Here is a 19987-nt window from a genome sequence, read left to right on the forward strand (position 1 = left end):
TTTAATTACGTCGAGACATCTAAACTATTGTCAATTTTTAGAGGATCCGGTTTGACTATGAGGGGGGGGCGGGTATCTGAAAATAAGTAATAGTTGAGGAGGCTAATTGCAATTAATTTTCGTAATAGAAAGGTGTATTAAAAAATAGATCTAATTTTTCTTCTCTTTTCCAAATTCCAAGTCTGCGACAAGCTGTGTTTCTGGAGCGAAATCTGCATCCCAAACGAGACGCGGTAAAGTCCAGCCGTTCAGATCCTTTAGTAAAACTTCTGTCCGAGCCAATGGAACGTTGCCACGTTTTAGGAACGGGAGGTTGGAGTTATGTTTGCTGGTTGTCGGAGCTGATGGAATCGTCGACGGGATGTAATAAAGATCAGAAAGAAACAAAACCCTGCAAATCTGACAGTTATTTTCTTCTAGACTCCGCGATGTTGCAAATTCCCCCCTGAATTTGGTTATATTCGCAGTCGCCCCCTTCGAGCTTTAATCCGATTGCATAACGATTCCCCTCTTCCTCCTCTTCTTTTCTTTCCCTCTCGCTCTCTCTCTCTCTCTCTCTCTTCTAAATGTCTCCTCCCTAATCTCGCGGCGATCGCAATTGGGGAAATCACAAAGCCCTAACCCTAGCTAAGGAGGAAGAGATGGGGCAGTGCCACGGCAAGAACATATCCGTCGCCGGCGACGGAGACGACCGCACGCCGCCACGTACGGCCAACGGCAGCGTCGGCGGCGGTGGGGCCAAGACGCCGCAGATGAAAGGGGTCGGCGGAACCACGCCGGTCCACCCCTCGTCCACCACGTGGCCCAGCCCGTACCCGCAGGGCTCCGCTAGCCCGCTCCCGGCCGGGATATCGCCGTCTCCGGCGAGGTCTACGCCGAGGAGGTTCTTCCGGGTGCCATTCCCGCCGCCGTCGCCGGCGAAGCACATCAAGGCGTCGCTCGCGAAGCGGCTCGGCGGGCCCCGGCCCAAGGAGGGCCCGATTCCCGAGGACGGGACGGGTGAGGTGGAGAGGCCTCTGGATAAGACATTTGGATTTGGGAAGAATTTTGGGGCCAAGTACGAGGTGGGAAAGGAGGTCGGAAGAGGGCATTTTGGGCACACGTGTTCGGCCACGGTCAAGAAGGGGGAGTTCAAGGGGCAAACCGTGGCGGTCAAGATTATATCCAAAGCTAAGGTGCGGTGGTATGTCCAAGATGGGATTTTTGTTTGTTCTTGTTCTCCAATTCATACTACTGTTTATGTGAAGGTATCCATAAATTATATCATTATAACTTTCAGACTGATGCCACAAACAGCAAAGAAGAAGCTTAGGCACAAAAACCAAACGATCTAAGCTGTAGGTTAGAGTGATCATGCATACATGATTAAATAAAGATGGCATAATAACTTAACAGAGCAATGTTGGTGATTTGGTACATTTTGTTTTTTGTTATTATTAAGTAGATCAGATCACCTTTCTTAGTAGATAAGTTCTTTAAACCAATACGTACTGTTTTAAGAAAGTTATACTAATATATTGAATTAGAAACTCACGAATGGCTTGTTTATCATTGATTTTATATTAGTCTGCTTTATTCGATTGAAGTTATTATATTGTTTTAATTTTAATTAAGTTGACTAGAATCTTGGACTTTCTTATTGTAAATATATTTTCTTTATTATTCAAAAGTACAATACTCCAGCGCTTTTCGTTGATATTCTATAAGCTATAAAATCCTTAATTTCCTGACACATCTTAGATTTTAATTTTGGGAGCTTTCCTGAGGAAGAACACAGCCTGGTTTCCAAATAACAGTTTGTTTTTGATATTAAATATCAAATACTAAGAGATTTGATGCATGTCTATATCTTTGTCAGTTATCCAATATAGGATTCATGAGAATCTGGAACTTTTTTTAACCGGTAGTATCGGAATGTCCAAGTAATGCTACTTTGAATATGAATAATGAGCCCTTCTTTGAGCGACAGAATTGGGATCTATACCAGATTATTTTGCTAGTATAAACTGAGACTTGACCATCTCCTTACGATGTACTGGGAGTTACCATTTTTAGTGTTATTACAATAGTTCTTTCTGTGATTGTGTTATGTATTGTTATGGACTATCCTACTCTTGTTAACTCCTGTGTACGCATTTTCTGCTAGATCCCATTCTATGGATGGTAATTATATTGGTTTGACTGGCCTACAACCTTCTTCAGTTGTTCTGATACCACAAAACTTTGGGCACGATATACTGAGACTTGGGAATGCATTTTTTTTTCCTCAGTTCAATGATAAGCATCATCTAACAAGGATATCATAATCTTGATTGCGCTTTAGAATTTTATCAAGTTGTTTTTGTGCATTTGCCATTAACTTGTAAATACTATTACAGATGACAACTGCAATATCAATTGAAGATGTTCGTAGAGAGGTGAAAATCCTGAAAGCTTTGTCTGGACATAAAAATCTCATCAAGTTTTATGATGCATGTGAGGATGCCCTGAATGTCTACGTAGTCATGGAGTATGTCTTTTCTAATATCCTTTTGAATGTAACTTATATTACGAGTCATCAATTTCATGATTACATGCCCACTATTGGGTGTACTACTCCTTGATTCAAAGATGAAGTAGCCTGTGTATGATGGCATAAAATGGTCAATTTCTTCCTGTAAGCATCCTGGTACCACTCTTAAACTGTTTATCTTTTACTTTTCTGGATCAGATTATGCGAAGGTGGAGAATTATTGGACAGAATTTTAGCCAGGTACTTTTATTAGATTTTACTAGTTATAGCACATAGTAATATATATTTCTCACCGTTATTCAAATATGAGCATCTCACGAAATCTTTCCATGATTTACTTTGAAAGAGGTGGAAGATACAATGAGGAAGATGCAAAATCAATTGTGGTGCAAATATTGAGTGTAATTGCCTTTTGTCATCTTCAAGGTGTTGTTCATCGTGATCTAAAGCCAGAGGTCTACTCTATGGATCCTGCCTATATAGGTTTAATGTATAACCTGTATCTGTTGTTGACATTGCTGTCCTATTCATTTTGACAGAATTTTCTCTTCACCACAAGGGATGAAAATGCTCCTATGAAGTTGATCGATTTTGGCCTTTCTGATTTTATTAAACCAGGTAATAGTTAAAAGGAATCTTCAGCACTGGACATACTTTTTGGCCATTGATGTTTACTGTGTTTATTTTGTTCAATTGGATGACATGTTGCAAAAAAAAAAAATGCTCTTATTATGCTTACAGTCTTTAATTAGTGATTACTGCGCCAGCATATTGTTTGTTGTTTCATTGCATAATGTTGTTATTGCTTTTATCTGCAAATGTCTTAGAATGCATGGTGCAAGTTAGCTTCCTTGCTGGTGCTTATACAGGAGATATTCCTTATACTGTAGCATTTATTTTCTTTAAGCACCTTTTAGCTTTACCCTAGAATATCTTGAGTTCAATCATCATAGATAATACTCTTGATTTTATTAGCACACCACAAAGACAAATTATCCTTCTAAACTCTTGTACTAATGCCTTTTGAGCTCCATTTTTTACTTGCATCCATCGAAATATCAATCTTTTCAAATTCCAGAACTTCCCAATAGATCTACTTGCATCATGGAAGCATTGAAGACCCTACCACACTATGTTTAACTTTTTATCATATTTATTGGTTACTTAGATTTAGATAGTTTGGTGTTGAGGAATCCCTATGCACCTCTCCGAATTTTTGTTGTTGTCAGTGATGTTGTCATTATGCTAAAGAAGTAATTTAATTCGTCCTTAGTTTCTGCTATTTTTTATTCTTTTGCCCTTTTTCCGTATTTTTTTTGTCTTTCTAAACTATTTTAATTGTTTAGTATTAAGAATTAAGAACTAAGAAGCAAACCTAAATGGAAACAGTCAAAATCTGCTGAAAGTACAAAATATTTCGTTATTTTGGGGGCTGAACTGAAATTTTGACCCTAGCATAAATCCTCTTCCTAGCCCTATTTAGAAACTACGGCTACCTTAAAAGTTAAAACCATATTTGCTAATAATAACTCCTTGAAACCCTGGGATAATTTTCTTGACTCCTATGACCTTTCTTAGGTCTGAAAGATTGACCTAGATAGTATTGTCTGCTTATGTGTTGTTTCACATTTCATATTGAGTCCCTTTGTGTTTCATTGTATGACGATTCTTCTCCAGTCAATACCTAGCTATTGCTGTAAGTGTTGGTAGGCAAAGCTCTTAGATACAACTGGGAGTGTTCATCCTGGGTCCAGTCCTTAGAATATTAGATGACTAATTACAGAAAATAGACTCAAGGATCAGGTTGTAGATAATTGATCATAGATGAATTGGCCCTTACAAGATTAATCTTATGGCACTATAAAGGCCGCTGAAGTATTCTCATGTCAGAATCTAACCCGCAGGTTTCATTGTTTCACTACTCTAGGAATGAATATAGAGGGGATGTATCAGGACAAAATTGTCCGAGATTCATATATCTGTTCTTCCATCTATGTTAAGCAATTGTTTTGTCCATGTGTAGTGGTCAATATTTGAAACACAGCTCGTCAAGATTCTCTTTCCAATATATGTTTGCAATGACGCATTAGTTACTTGTCAGAGTTTCACCAGATGTGCTCACTGAATTTTAAAGTACTCACTGCTAACTGTTTTAAAATATAGTAATAATGACTAATGAGTAGTGTGTTCATCTTTCTCCATTTCCTTTACATGCTATTCTTCTAATTGCTTCTTGTGCTGCACCATACAGATGAAAGACTTAATGACATTGTTGGAAGTGCATACTATGTTGCCCCAGAAGTCTTACACAGATCATACAGTATGGAAGCAGATATATGGAGTATAGGTGTTATAACATATATCCTATTATGTGGTAGTAGGCCTTTCTGGGCACGGACAGAATCAGGAATTTTCCGCTCTGTGCTGAGAGCCGATCCAAACTTTGACGATTCACCATGGCCTTCTGTATCAGCAGAAGGTAAAGATTTTGTGAAGAGATTCTTGAACAAGGACTACAGAAAAAGAATGACTGCTGCTCAAGCTCTGAGTAAGTTTTCAGTTATAGTTAACTAAAATTTCGTCATGGAATCCTTCATTTTTCAATTGACCTGCAACTATTTATATATGTTGTATGTTGGAGCAGAAAAGGTCTTTGTCATTATCTTATAATTTTCAAACTTAGAGTATTTAAGAAAACTATTTTTGCTTTGTGTTGGCAGCCCACCCATGGTTGAGAGATGTACACCGGCATATCCCATTGGATCTACTAATATATAAGTTAATCAAGCAATACCTCCGTGCCACACCTCTCAAACGTATGGCGTTGAGGGTATGTTTCGAATAATAAAAGTCCTTGCCCTCCTTTGTTTGTTGGCATTTGCTTTGGACATGTTAATTTTACTTCTTATAAAGATAACTTGAGTATGTGATTTTTCTATCATACTGTGTTAAATCCTGCCTTTTTGTTATCTTTTGCTTATGATACAATTCATATTTTAAGTCAAAAGTTCTGTGTTGGAGTTACTACAAATTTCTTGACACTGTGCTGTTGTCATATATATATATATATATGTATGTATGTATGTATGTATGTATGTATGTATGTATTTGTTTTTGCACTAAAATGTCTGCTGCTTTGCCCTATCAAGATTACGTACATGTTTGTGAGTTAGTGAGCTAAGATTTGCGGTGAACATTTTATCAGTGAGGTAAAATGTCATTAGGCTAAGCAGTACCTTTGTAAGGTTGTATTTCAGCAATCAGCAAATGCCGCCAAGTTCTACAGCTTTTCTATTAGGAACCTTTTAACACCATCTGCATGCACAAAATTCTATTGTTTCTACTTGAAATCATCCACCCCCACCCCAATCCCTCTATATGTCAATTTGGATTGGAATCCATCAGAGAAACGAAACCAGGTAATCTGTTGTTGATTGTTTATACTCTGCCGACAATGATGTATTGTTCGTTCAAGCCAGTTTGAAGTGAGAATATGTGATGTTGAGGATTGTTTGAGGATTTTGGTCTTGTGGTTCATTGTCACTCATCAATACGTTCCATCTAGGGTTTCCTTTTGCATTTAACATGTAAATATGACTCAGATACTTTTTTAATAATCAATTGATTCTTCCAACTTCCAAATCCTATGAAAACAAGTCAAATTAAAGGAAAGTACTACCTCCCGTTTTTGTCTAGATCCAAAAGGATTTTATTAATGAAATATATTTACCTTATTTATTATTTTGGAAGAATGATGTATGGATTTGAATGTGGCCTAGATTGTGTTTTCATGTCACAGTTCTCATTTTCTTATCTTTATAAGTCAAATTCACTTGTTTATCTTACATATTAATTACTAATAGATCAGGGAAATATTGGGCCTTTAGGTATGGCTAGTTGTTCTTTTTAGTGGATAAATTGGAGGATGCGTGCTTATGCATAAACTACCACATGCTCCAACATTTCTCAATAAACTAAAATGAAGTGTACGGAAGTATACTATTTTACATGTGTATATATTTGTATACTCGCTGCATATCCTAATATATCATATGCTCATGTTTCAGGAACTTCCCTAGTGACATTTACTTATGTAGATAGAGGGTAATGCAATATGGGGACAAGATTGTTTTTCCCAGAGCTCAGTTGGCGAGAAACACATCTGATTTATTAGGACTTGTAGTTGGTTTCTCTAGGCAAGGCCTTATTTTATTTCAGATAAAATCATTAGTTTTAGACAGTTGCATCTTACTCTAATTCTAGGACTCTAGTTTATCAGATCGTTTGCAGCTCCCGTTTTCTTTTTCTCCGAGAGAAATGAGAATTTAACGTTATGCCAATTAAACTGGTGGTGCTGGAAATTTAACCCAAGAATTTTTATGTAATATGAGCCCATTTAATTATCTGAGTACTATCGCATTGGCCATTCACAATCCCTCTTGTTTAGATGTTACTTAATGATGATAATTATTTCTGACTATTATCATTATTATATTACAGGCACTATCTAAAGCTTTGACAGAGGATGAGCTCTTGTATCTTAGGTTGCAATTTAAGCTGCTTGAACCAAAAGATGGGCACATATTCTTTGAAAACTTCCGGATGGTTAGTTTTTGATTTTCCATTTCCTCCAAAAATTGGGAAGAAATGTAGTTTGTATTATTTCCTTTCCACATCGTACTATAGAATCCATGCTTATCATCTCTCATACTACTGACCTTTGATTGCTAACTTCCAATGATTTTATGCAGGCCCTTTTACGAAATTTAACCGAAGCAATGAAGGAGTCTAGGGTTCTTGAAATTTTGACTGCAGTATGACACCTCAATTTAATGCAAGCAGTAGCTATATATTTCCTTTCTGTGAAATTTAATTTTCAAGCATTACCTTAGTTTTACTCTCTGCCACATGTACTAGGATGCTATTTTTACCTTTACTTTTACTAATTGGCTTGTGATATTAAGATATTCTCAACTTTTGATCACTACTTGGTTTTCTAGATCCTACCAATGCTGTGCATATCATCATAGTTAAGCTCTCCAATTTTGAAAATAAACTTGATACAAATTACCCCCTCTTCTGAAGGAGCCATCTTGCTCGCGTGTGTGGCATTTGACAGTTAATATCCTGGATTGCATATCGTAGATGGTAAATTTTGCTAGAAAAAACAATCTGACAAGACTAATTGCTTCATACCTCCAAGCTCTGCAGTCTTCAATCCTCTGATTATGCCACCTTTTCTTATAAGGTTTTGAATTTAACGAATTGGATTATGATTCATTTCTTGGAAAAAAATAAATAAATAGGTGGCTTGACTACAAAGAATAGTCTGAGTGCATAATATGGTGTCTGAAATGATGTTTCTACATCCTTTTCTCTTTGACAATCATGAAGATGCATGCCATTTGTTGTATTATCTTAACATAAAAGGAGAGTTGGGATTGATAGGCTTGTCCTGAGATGATGTTTCTGCATCCTTTTCTCTGTTTTGAATTGTTTAACTACCTTCAGCAGCTTATGAAGGCCCCAAGGTATCCAGTGTGTGAGACATTATGTATTTAGTGACTTAACATGATCCTTCGACTATTAACTTTCAATTGACTCTTAGATTCTAATAATGGAGCTGCTACAGAAATTTGACTGCAATTCTATACCTCAAAAGAAGTAACTAGATTTTGTCTGTTATGTCGGGAACCATGAATTCTATTTAGTATTTACTCTGCCTGATGCTTTAAGACGACATTCAGATAAATTTGCACTGTTGCTTACTGTTTTTAAAGGGAGTATAATGAATTAATGATTCAGTTTCTCTATGTCATTGTAATCAGTAAGAGCGAAAGCTCTTGTCTTTCTATCACTTTCCTGGAATTTCGTATTCTCTTCACAATTCTCATTTATCAAGACTTGTTCATCCATGTTCCTCTTTTACTATGCTTATGCGACTTTATGACATGCCAAAAAATCTTATGTCATCTTGCATCTCTTTTACTTCTTGATTGCGTCCAGCGAAGATAATTTAGTGAAATCACAGCAACTTATACCAGCTACTTTGTGGTTAAATCACAGTTGGAGCCGCTCACATATAGACGGATGGACTTTGAAGAGTTCTGTGCTGCAGCAATCAGCCCTTTTCAGCTCGAGGCTTTGGAAAAATGGGAACAGATTGCGAGTACAGCTTTTGAGTACTTTGAGCAGGAGGGCAATCGAGTAATATCAGTTGAGGAACTGGCACAGGTATTATAAGACATTCTTAATTTGGAACAGTACATGCGTAATAGATTTGTTTTCCTATAGAACTTGATAGACTGCTTTCTTATAGGAATTGAACCTCGCGTCTACAGCTTACTCCCTTGTGTATGACTGGATCAGAAAATCAGATGGCAAACTAAATTTTCTTGGCTATACCAAATTTTTACATGGCGTCACAATGCGTAGTTCAAACACGAGACATCGCTAAGTTGTTTTGCTATTGATGTAATTGTTTCTAATGCTTAGTGTTTGCAATGATCTTCACCCTCCTCCTCTTTTTTTTTTCTAATGATAATTCTTACTTGTTGTTGATGTCATCATAGCCATAGAGAATACATGTAAAGGTAAACTTGTAATGAAGTGAAGATGACTATTTTCGGCGCAATATAGTGTTCTGTGGTCTTATCCCTCTTTCTCTTTTCTCAGAGATAACTAAGCTGCAATATAACATTTTGCTCATAATGTTTGATTTGTGTTGTTCATAAATTGTTCTGCAGATTCTGATCCTAATCTAAGCAATTGATCTGTGTATTGTATTCTGGATATTCAAAAGCTAATTATGTTTGCGAAGAACTGGGATGGTTCGTCTTCTACATCTTTATGGTTTGAAGCTTATGATAATTTCTGGGGTTCGATTTGATTTGCTCTGCGGATGATTCGGTTTGTCGTTGGTCTTAGGATCATTTGGTCTGCCTTTTGTTTTGCTTTTTTGAAGAAAGGGTTTGGTCTGCCTTTGGCTTTCCCATCCTCCCTCGCTTTTCCATACACAGTTGCAGTATGTGCTTACTAGTATCTTAATGCCTACTCCCTCCTCATCTTTCTCGTGCACCTTAGGGTGTTTTGATTTTCTTTGCCTTGTCTCTACTATAAGGTTTTCCATGTTGTTTGTTTTCTTTCCCTTTTCTATTGTAGGTTTGGTGATCTTTTGACCTTCTAGCCCTTGGATTGTCCATTGGTAGATCGCAATGGAGCCACAAGCTTACTCTATATTTATAATTTTGAATGTTTAATGAAATGTTCTCACTACGTGCTTTCCCTTAAAAAGATTGGTTTTAACTTTTATTGAACCCATTTGGACATTGCATGGGTTGACTAAATTTCTTCAGGGCTTTGCCAAATGTGAACTACGGTGCCTTCCTCTCTGACCTCAAGAATGAGATCAAATCACCATCAGTAATCTTGGGAAGCTAATCGGATAAAATTAGTTGTCCTTAGAGATTTTAAAGATCTTTATTTTTTTCAAAGAATGTTTCAAGATACCTTGATTGCTGAAACGAAAATGACGTGTGTAGTTTTATTTGGTAATGAATATATCAACTTTTGATGATGGTGTACCTATAAATAATTGCTATATATTTTGTGATAAAGAGAACTTCAAGGAATAATCAATCAGCTATTGCTAACGGGGATGTAAAAGATTTAATTACTCCTATAAAAATATAGTCTAATCTAGGGCTATCAAAAATGTTTATGTGCTCGTAAAACTCACGAGACAAAACTCTAAATAAGTCATGAGTATGAGTCGAGGCAACTCGCTTGAGTACTACTCGAATAGATTTAATATATAATATGTGAGATTATATATATATATATATATATTTAAATTGAGCTCTGAACATATATTAATTTCGAGCCGAGCTAAATTAAGTCCGACTCACTCAAACCTATCTGAGACAATTTGGCTATTTAGTAACTTGTTAATGGATGAAAAATATTGTTGCAGTAAACCACGATCGATTTAACATTCGCACAGTTAGCTTTGGACAAAAAAAATCTAGTGGTTATAATATTGTGTGGTCCAAGAATAATTAAAGTACTAAAATTTAAAGTAGAAAGGATAAAAGATAATCTGCCACCAGAGTTTATAACACAATAAGCTCCAAGTAGATCCAAGTTCGACGTACTTGTCACATATTTGTGACACTGAGAGAACTTCTAGTTCTAAAGGAATATAATAGAGATGGGGACAAAAAAATAATATCTACACAGAAAGATAATCTTAAATTCAAGATCATTAAAAAAGAAAACAAAAAAGAAGAAGAAGGAAGAAGAAAGAAGAGGCTGAAACAAGAATACCTGATCCTTTCTGTTGCAAATTGTCCTTTGATTCCTAGCTAGAAAGAGATAACCAAGTTTCTTTGCTTCATAGAATTTGTGGAGAAATCTTTATCTCTGGTTGCAATTGCTTACGTATCATCATTGTTCTCCTATTTTCTTCTTCATGTAGTCAAATATTTTGTGGGGGGAAAAAAACAGAAGATATTTGGCAATATACCAAGATGAACTAGTGGAGTCAGCAAATACTACAATCACTTCTTTAGGCCTAATCTTTCGGATTAGATGTCTAATAAGCTAAGCATTATTGCATCACATGGATAAAGCCAAGCACTCCAGTAGAGCTTCAACTTAAAATTAAAAAAAATATACTCACATTGATATAGTGGCAAAACACTCAAGTAAACAGTCTTTATAATATATATATATATTGCATGAAATTTATTGCAACGCCACTGCAGACACAAGAATTTAATTAGATAAAGACTTTGTATAGATTCTTAGATTGTATATCTTTACTTGAGCTCTAAAACTAGTGGCAATCAGCCTAAAGATTGAGGCCCTTTCTCTCAGATCATATAATTATAGTGGGCAATCATAATGTCTCCATATATTATTTATCATGTTACTTAAAGGTAATTATGCTAGCCGATTACTTTAGCCTAATGGTCAGTCCCACCAGTCTATAATAGAAGTCATGCATTTGAATTTTTTTCTTGTGGATGTTAAAATATCAATTGGGTAGATTTTTCATCAATCGTGTTGTATGCATATGATTTGAAACCGTTGTAGTTTGTCTCTATAAATAGCTGGTCATTTTATTCAACCTATATTTCAAAAAGACTACTTCTTTATTCTGATCTATAAACAACAGCCTACAATCAATCATGTTGATCCAGGAAAAATTAAATCTAGCATTATAGAAGCTACAAGTTGTTTGGTTGAATAATTTACAAAGTTTAGAAGTGACCACCATGATGTAAATCGTAGCTATTTTATATTTAGATTTGTTGGACAAAACTCAGTAATTTAATCAAACAATTAATAATGGATAACCATGAGAAACTCTATGTTAGTCTATCATAGTCAAATCGGTAGGTCCATGTCTAATTTATTTTGGGCAGCATCACAAGTTTAATTTGATGTTATATACTCGCATTATTGCTATACTTTAAATAATGACACCATGCACACTTGCATTTGTAATATATCTCTAGTTGTTAAAGTTTAATACAAAGTCAATATCTAGAAAGAAACTTGCTTTAAAATTAGTAAACAAACTTGTATGCTAAAGTTTGTAACTAACCCCGATGCTTATGCTAATCTAAGCCATTAAATCATCAAACATGGAAGGAAGAGAAAATAAATAATTAACGAGAGAAGAACATCGAATATTTCCAATCCAATTTACCATTTCATTTATGTCACCTTTAATGATCATAGCAAACCCGTACCTCTATTTAAACTGAAAAAAAAAGGAGAGAAAAATAGAAATTACAAAAAGACCCCTTCTTCCTCTTCTCGTCTTGGCTTCTTCGATCGTCGTCAAGCCCTGAAGCATCCGGCGAGGTGGAAGTGGTGGTCATGGTGGTGATGGTCATGGTGATGGCCTCCGTAGCCACCTGCGGTGGCGTTCTCGCGTTCGATGATCCCCTGTATATGCCGGAAGTGCTCCACGTGGCAGGGGATGGTGATCGCCCCCTTGTGGTCGAACCCGTACTCCTCCTCGGCCTCCTTGAGCAAGTTGAGAAACAAGGGATGGTTCAAATACATCACCGGAACGACGAACCGCTTCTGCTCCTCCCCCTCGGTGCCCACCCTTATGGCCATGCATCCCTTGGGCGGAACCCTCACTTCCTCCTTCCTCCCCATATGCAGCAACTGCAAGCTAACCCCCATGCAACTTCGATTTAATTAAAACCCCGAAACCCAGCACGGATGATTAATTCGTGCCGGGAAGATCAAGAAGAGAGGGAGGCCCGGTGAGGTCAGAGGGAGAAGGGCCAGGGGTCGGAGCCGGAGATGGCGAGGTGGAAGAGGGTCAGAGAGGCGTCGCAGAGAGAGGTGGGGACGTTTGACATGGTGGTGGTGCTCGAGGATGAATAAGTTCCAGAACAAGCATATAAACAAACAGAGCTATTCCGATCGAGATGGAAGTGGAAGAGGTTGGAATAAGTGGGGGGTATTATTAATAAGAGAAAGAGAGATTTATCCGTACTTGGTGTTTAAATCCTAATCGTAGTTCCGAGTCCAGATCATCTACAGACGCGAAATGCAGGAATCGACTGCACTCCAAACAAGTAGCAGCCTGCAAAGCATATGGATGTATTAAATTCCCGCAGTTGGTACTGTAGGTGAGCACCCTTAGAATGCCGTCATTGTTTACTTCAGCATTACGACGTGTAGCACAAACTGTACCACATTGTGCTACGGCTGCAGATTGCATATCTAGTTGACTAGTTAGTTGTGTTTCCAGTCTTGGTGTCATTATCGCGTCCAAAACACTCCCAATTTATTTCTCATAGGAATCTACCATTTCACCCCCTAAAACGTTTTTTTTTTTTTTTTTTTTTTTTTATCATTTAAGAGCATAAATTTTAGATATTGGCTGAAAAAATTGTTAAAGGATAGAAGAGTGGAATTTAAATAAAAAAAAAAGGAGTTTATAAAATTTTGGAATATCCTATCCAATTATTTCAAAACGCAAAAGAAAATATCCAAAAAAAAAAGAGTTGTCACTAGATTTCAAAAATCAAAAGCCAGAAAATGTGACCGAAACTTAGGAGCAGCGCAAGCGGAATGAGTGACAACTAGAACACCTAACTCATTCATCCTAAGCATTAGGAAGGAGTTTAAAAAAAATTTAGTGGGTACGTGGTTGTGGTCAAACATGCAGCAGCCCTACTGCTACTAAGAGCGTATATTAATTAATTATTCCCAACATGAAAGTGATATGATTCTTTCCAATGAGATGTAGACCGTTGAACGGCGAACTCTCGAGTACTCACTCAGGCCACAAATTTTGCTAGAGGGAGAGAGAGAGAGAGATAGCAGCATATGCGACCCTTGATGTGGGATCATTAATTAGTTGGCTTTCCTTCCGCCAAAGCAAAAGTAGATAGATGGCTTTGCTTCCATTCCTTTGTTGTTGTTTAAAGTCTATGTCATGCGTCTCAAGCAATGATTCTCATTCATCAATGCCCGTGTCATTGGGCCGGGCCGGCAAAGCCTGATATAATTTCTTTTTGGGTCAGGCCCTCATACGATTATTTTAAGATTAAGATCAAGATCATCTCGATAAAATTTAGGATTTAGGGACTAGGATTTTAGGGCATGATCACGACGGACGAACGTTGATAAATGAGAATAGATATATATATATATATATATATATATTATGACAATTTAAAAGGATTTTTTTCTCACCTGATTATAGAAATTCAACTAATGGAGAAAATTGCTACTAATTGTGCTACATATATTAGTTTGTTGATACTAAGGTTTTATAAATTTAGTTTGAGACTAAACAAACTTAGACTTGAGGCTCCTATATTTATTGTTATAATTATTAATTAGATAAACAAGCTCATGGTTGAGCTGGCTCTGCTTACGAAGAAAGCTGCAAGTTTGATAGTTTCAAAGAATATTGTAGCATTCCTAATTAATGCATAAATCATTTGATCTAAGTTATAGGCCATTCACACTAATATATGCTCGTCCAGCTAGGATATCTAATATGTACAAAGTAACTACTAGTATATGGATACTAAAGTCGAATATAAAATATTAATTTCTTAGTTTCAACCTATGTTTCGGCCTATATGTAATCAAAGTTGCATGCATTTTGATACGCAAGTCTTTTTTATGTTACTTATTGCCAGCCATGTGTGTGCATATATATATATATATATATATATATAACACTATAAACTTCAAGTAAAGTTTGTGGGAAAAGATTGAATAATTCCCAAGCAACTTATCCTTATTGGGAGGAGAGAGAGAAAGAGAGAGAGAGAGAGAGCTCTTCTTTTACCTTAGATAAGAATTTAAAATCCTGATTGCACATATAGTTAATCTTACCATCGCACTTATAAGAATGTCACATATATATGAGCATATAATATCATCTCCAAAGAAAATAATCTTATAAAATCGGAAATAAGTGCGACAATTAATTCTCCAGAGATCGACTTGCAAGTCTCTAAGTATGGCACCTATTAAATTAAAGTTCTGTCAAGTTCCACCAACTTCATAGTTCACAGCAATCCATTTCCCCCAACAATTAAAGACCAAATAAAGTTCTTAAAAGAAGAGAGAGAAGAAGAAAAAGAAAAAGAAAATCGACCAGATGGAAGCTAAGTTTTAATTGGATCAATTCATGTCATACCCTTGAGTCTTGAACCAGTCGATTCCAAACGGAGTCAACCCAGGGCATTCCCCCACGTTGACCTTCTCCAAGCTCGGGGTCAACGACATCTCGATAGACAGCAAGCTCCTATCCGTGATCTTCCCACACCCAGCCATGGATAACTCCTGCAACTCCTCCATATCCGAGTCGGCTATCCTCCTAACCCCTTCATCAGTTATCTCGCACCCACTAACATTAAGGACGACCAGATTCGGACACCTGGACCCAATCACACCGAACCCACGGTCGGTGACACGTATGCACCTGGTCAAGTTAAGCTTCTTCAGCCTCGTCGTGCACTCCCTCGTCACGGCCCACACACTTCGGTTACCAACTTTGGTGCACCCTGTCAGGTCTACACTCGTGATCTTATTCACCCCTCGTAGGTAATCCATGAGGTAAGTTATCCCATGATCCGTGACCGATTCCATCTCCACGAGGCTCAGATCTTTCACCCCTTTGCACGTCCTTCCTAGCCAGCACAAGAATCCATCTCCAATCCCTCGGCACTTCTCTAACCTCACATTTTGTAGCAGTGGGCATTCTTGGGGGCTAATACTGTTGAATGGTTGGTCTTTGTCTGACCCGAAGAAGCTGCACCTGACTAGCACCAGGGTTCGGATACTCCTGCTGCAGTTTGATAGGGCTTGCATTAGTCCTTTGTAGGCGATATCAGTTGGTATCTCCAGGTAAAGCCTTTCGAGCATTTGGGTCGAATTTGTTAGATGGATCAGACCCGCTTCGGTTATCCCATTGCAGTTCCTGATCACCACATTCCTCAGCCCTGCGAAGCATGTCGTGTTGAAGCTCGCATCGGCTAATCCGTAGCAGGAGATCAGTGTGACGTCGGTTAGATTCTTCGCTGCTCCGATCCAGAAGTAGCCAAACATTGTGATACCGAAGATGGACTCCAGGTGTAGGATCCTAATCGCTTTCGCGTAGTAAGCGATGGATTTGAGCACGACGTCCCCGACCTTCATGGACGCGAGCTTTAGCGCAGCCAAATATGGTAGATTCGCGACCAGGGAAATAATGCCTGCGTCTTGGATTAGCGGGCAGCCGATCAATGCGACGGATTTGAGGCTCTTGGAGTGGTTGCCAAAGGCTTGTAGTGATTCATTTGTGATGTTTGGAATTGCATCTAGGGTGACTGATGCCAGTTTAACGCACTTGGTCGCCACCAGAATCAAACTCTCGTCGGTGACCATCGGGGAGTTGGCTAATTCCAGCTTCTCCAATGTATTGCAGTTGAGTGCCACAGTGGAGATGCCCTTGTTTCCAATGCACGGGCAGTTCCAAAGCTTGAGAACTCTTATACCGTTACAAATCCTGGCTATTGCACTGATGCCTTTGTCTGTAACCCTACGATTGCTAGGGTTAGAAGGGGAAGGGAAGCTCCCCTTGAGACATAACTCGGCTAACACCTCATTACTCTGGAGCCCAACCAGTATAGAAGCAAGCCTGAGATCAGTGACTTCTTCTCCACTGAGCTGCCTCGAGATCTCAAGCCTTGGAAGAGTAGTAGTAGTAGTAGTAGTACTACGATCAAGTTTGGTATTGAAGTCAGACTTTAGCATGAAGATTTGCAGAAGGAACCATCTCCTGGAGACTGCAGAGCAGGAACAGCGATCTCTAGGTTCAGGGAGGAAGCTAAAGATGTGAGAGATGCACTCATCTGGGAGAGAGTTGATGAAGTCTTGGTCTTGGGCCTCTTGGCTAATGGCTGCAGTTTCCTCTCCCACAGTAGTACTACTCTGGCTTGCCAGTACTCTAGGCTTCTTTCCTTTGCTTTCACACGTTTTCGTGATACTTCTCATGCCTTCTTCCTTAGTTTCTCCAGTTGTAGCTGCCAAGAGTAAACAAAGGAAATAGTATAGAAAGAGGAAAGTTTCAAGAGAGATGGGAGGAAGGAAACTACGGTTGCAAGTTTCGATGGGATAGGAATGGCGAGAGAGGAAAGCAAGAGGTCAGTTCTAACTTTGTTCGAGTGGTTACTGTCGTGCTGATATATATATATATATATATATATATGCATAGTTATGTACCTCAAATTCTCAAAACAAGTGTTAGATATGGCTATATATGGCAATAGTAATACTAGGGGACGTCAGACATAGAATATTTACCAGAGAGTATAGTATATATCATAAGGCGCAAGTGACCCATTTGCTGTAAGATATCTATCTAATGCGAGAGAAAGTGACAGGCTATTTTGGCATATATCTAGCTTTAATTATCTTATAGCTTCAAATTAATTTCGAGTTTCTCTTCGGAAAAAATAAATAAAGTTTGAGCTTGGACTTTATTGTTGTCTGCTTCTCAGAAGATAAACTAAAGAGGGGGTATTATGACGTCAAATTTGATGGGTAGGTTCATGCATGTTGCTATTTTCATCTCAATTGTAATGCATGAATATCATATTTAGATTCAAAAATAAAGAAGTACTGTTACGTAGGCCCCCCAACCTTGCTTGTACTGGATTGCTTTCTAAAAAGAAGTTAAAAAAAAAGTCTTGTTACCATTTTACGTCCTATTTTTCTCACTATTTTCAAGTTAGTACTCCTGCATTTTTAATTAAATAGCAACAAAAAAAAAAAGTTGAAGAGCTGGGTATGTACCTAAAGTGGCTTATTTTAAGTATTTGGTAGATGTTTGCTGCCTTACATGAAGCAATTAATGCTAATCAACTTGGATGGAATTGGCCATCCTCTTGGTTAGGTCACCCAATACATTCACGACCCCCACTCTTCTCTCTTCTTGCTTCCTTTCTCTCCCCCACCTTTTGTCTGATACTAACCAAACCTCACAATGATGACAATTCTCCCTCTTGGCAAACTCGGGAAGCTCTAAAACCATCGCGGTTTTGATGAAAACAATGTGCTTCTAGTAAAAGAAATGAAAAAAGAAAAGTGTTCACTGTTACAGGGATTGGGAAGTTGAGAGCCAATCGTAAGGCTGAGAGGAGAGTGTTCACTGTTTGGAACGAGACAGCTAGTTTTTTTTTTTTGGCTTTTAAATGCTTTGCTCTGGGAGCAAAGAGACAAGTGGGTTGCTTGAAACTATCTCTCTTTCATTCCCTTTTCACTGTCCATATACTCTTCCCCTTGCTATGAGTCAGAGAGCTACTTGCCCATTTGACTAATTAATTGGATCCTTTCGCTCTGTCAGATGTCCCATACGCATGGCTTCCAACCTGATCCCCTATATCTCTACTTTCTCTTAGATCCCTACAGTCCACTAAGATATTCCTAAACCTAGCTATACATTTAAAAAAAAATTTCTTTGATAAATATACGATTGATACATTATTTAAGAGAAGGCTGTATAATTTCTTATAATTCTATCTAGCATGGATAATGCTATTAAATAATTTAAGCTTTTGAATCAACTAGAAAAAACTTTAGCCAGCAGTATCTATCTTATATCTTAATTAGCACGTTTCTTTTACTTTTTTTTTGGCTTAAATTTGGGACCTAGACTTTGATGCCCTATGGCAGGGCTAAAGGAGATCCAAGAGGCAAGTACACATAAACAAATGGAATGGAAAAGAAAAGGAAAGAAAAGGAGAAAAGAAAAGATTAGCTAAGGGGATGTGCATTGAACTTGTTGAAGGCGATTCCCCCTCGAGAAAGGATACTAAGAAAAGAGTGGCTAGGGGCAGGGGGTGAGCACCCATCCCCTAGATGGGCTCCACAAAATTGCGTCAATTGGATGTTGGTGGGCAACTAGGTTTTTGAACTTTAAATGCTGCCTGCCTTGCAACAAGTCCATTGGACCATTTTTTATAAGTTTTCTTACCATTATAATCTTATAAACTAATCGAACTCGACAATGGAGTCGAATCTCATCTAATCCACTATACCCCATTAATGGTTCTCTTCCTTGCCCTACCCGTGAGTCTCTCTATCTATCTATCTATCTATCTATCTATCTATCTATCTATCTATCTATCTATCTATTTTTGTGATTGTTGTTCATGGAAGAACTCTACAAGAAGAAAACAAGAATCACTTAGGAGAAGCATATATACTGACTGCTACATACCAAAGAAATCTGAGATTTGAATTCTTGAGTAGCTGCTGCTGCTCTCAGCTGCAGTGGTTTGCATTTCTCCCTGCAAAAGTTAAAAATCAGTAAGTAAGCAACAGTATTAATGCTCAATGATTTTGAGGCGTACTGTGCAAGTGGTAAGGATGGCTACAGATTAAGTGAATGTAAACAAACGAGAGAAACTTTGTTTAATATAAGATCAATCCTTGCCCTCAGTTATGTACAATGCGTGCATGAGTTGGTGGAAGAAATTTTGGAGGATAATAAATATTGTCGAGAAAAATGAAGAAATTTCTAAATCGTTAGGGCTTCACGGAATTGGATCAGGTTCAGTATATGTTACATAATCGTACATTTTCTTCATATATTGAAACAATAACATAATAATTTATATATGGTTGGACTATTGTAATGCTATTAATTTGTAATAATTTTACCTGTTCAAATATATATATATATATATATATATATATATATATATATATATATAAGAAACTAAAATTTGATAAAAGTACAGTAAAACTAGGATATTGAATCATCACAAATGAATGAAAACGAAATAAGTAATAAAGAATTAGTGTGCAAGTGTCCATAATTTGAGGAAATCGATTAAAGAAGCATCCAAATAAATAAAGAAATCTAACCTTCAACGCCGTTTGTAGTAGCTCTTGGTATTGATTCATTTCTAAAAGACTCAAAGCACACTCAGGCAT

At 37.6% G+C, this 19987-nt stretch overlaps 3 protein-coding genes across 4 annotated transcripts; 1 reads left to right on the plus strand and 2 right to left on the minus strand.

The window, feature by feature from the left end:
* Positions 1-500: 500 nt before the first annotated feature.
* LOC140789831 (CDPK-related kinase 3) lies at positions 501-9166 on the plus strand. Of its 2 annotated transcripts, none has more exons than XM_073139684.1 (11): positions 501-1175; positions 2379-2509; positions 2711-2752; positions 2859-2967; positions 3052-3130; positions 4764-5060; positions 5233-5342; positions 7013-7117; positions 7264-7326; positions 8579-8746; positions 8832-9166. In XM_073139684.1, exons 1-11 carry the CDS (start codon positions 642-644, stop codon positions 8967-8969), a joined length of 1776 nt encoding a protein of 591 aa, XP_072995785.1. In that variant the 5' UTR covers positions 501-641; the 3' UTR covers positions 8970-9166. The 2 variants fall into 2 exon arrangements, with proteins under 2 accessions (XP_072995785.1, XP_072995786.1); XM_073139685.1 differs by having other exon boundaries at positions 1081-1183.
* Positions 9167-12208: 3042 nt separating this feature from the next.
* LOC140788973 (auxin-responsive protein SAUR32) lies at positions 12209-13005 on the minus strand. The gene has a single exon (XM_073138534.1). The coding sequence runs from the start codon at positions 12713-12715 to the stop codon at positions 12362-12364; it is 354 nt and encodes a 117-aa protein (XP_072994635.1). The 5' UTR covers positions 12716-13005; the 3' UTR covers positions 12209-12361.
* Positions 13006-15004: 1999 nt separating this feature from the next.
* On the minus strand, positions 15005-19987 carry LOC140788406 (EIN3-binding F-box protein 1-like). Its single transcript, XM_073137652.1, has 3 exons — positions 19919-19987; positions 19269-19338; positions 15005-17070 (listed from the first exon to the last, which is right to left on the minus strand). The coding sequence occupies exons 1-3, from the start codon at positions 19985-19987 to the stop codon at positions 15188-15190; spliced, it is 2022 nt and encodes a 673-aa protein (XP_072993753.1). The 3' UTR covers positions 15005-15187.

Source organism: Typha latifolia, chromosome 5 (genome assembly GCF_019914945.1).
Source record: "Typha latifolia isolate L0001 chromosome 5, TyphaL0001v2, whole genome shotgun sequence".
In the NCBI taxonomy this organism is placed as follows: domain Eukaryota; kingdom Viridiplantae; phylum Streptophyta; class Magnoliopsida; order Poales; family Typhaceae; genus Typha; species Typha latifolia.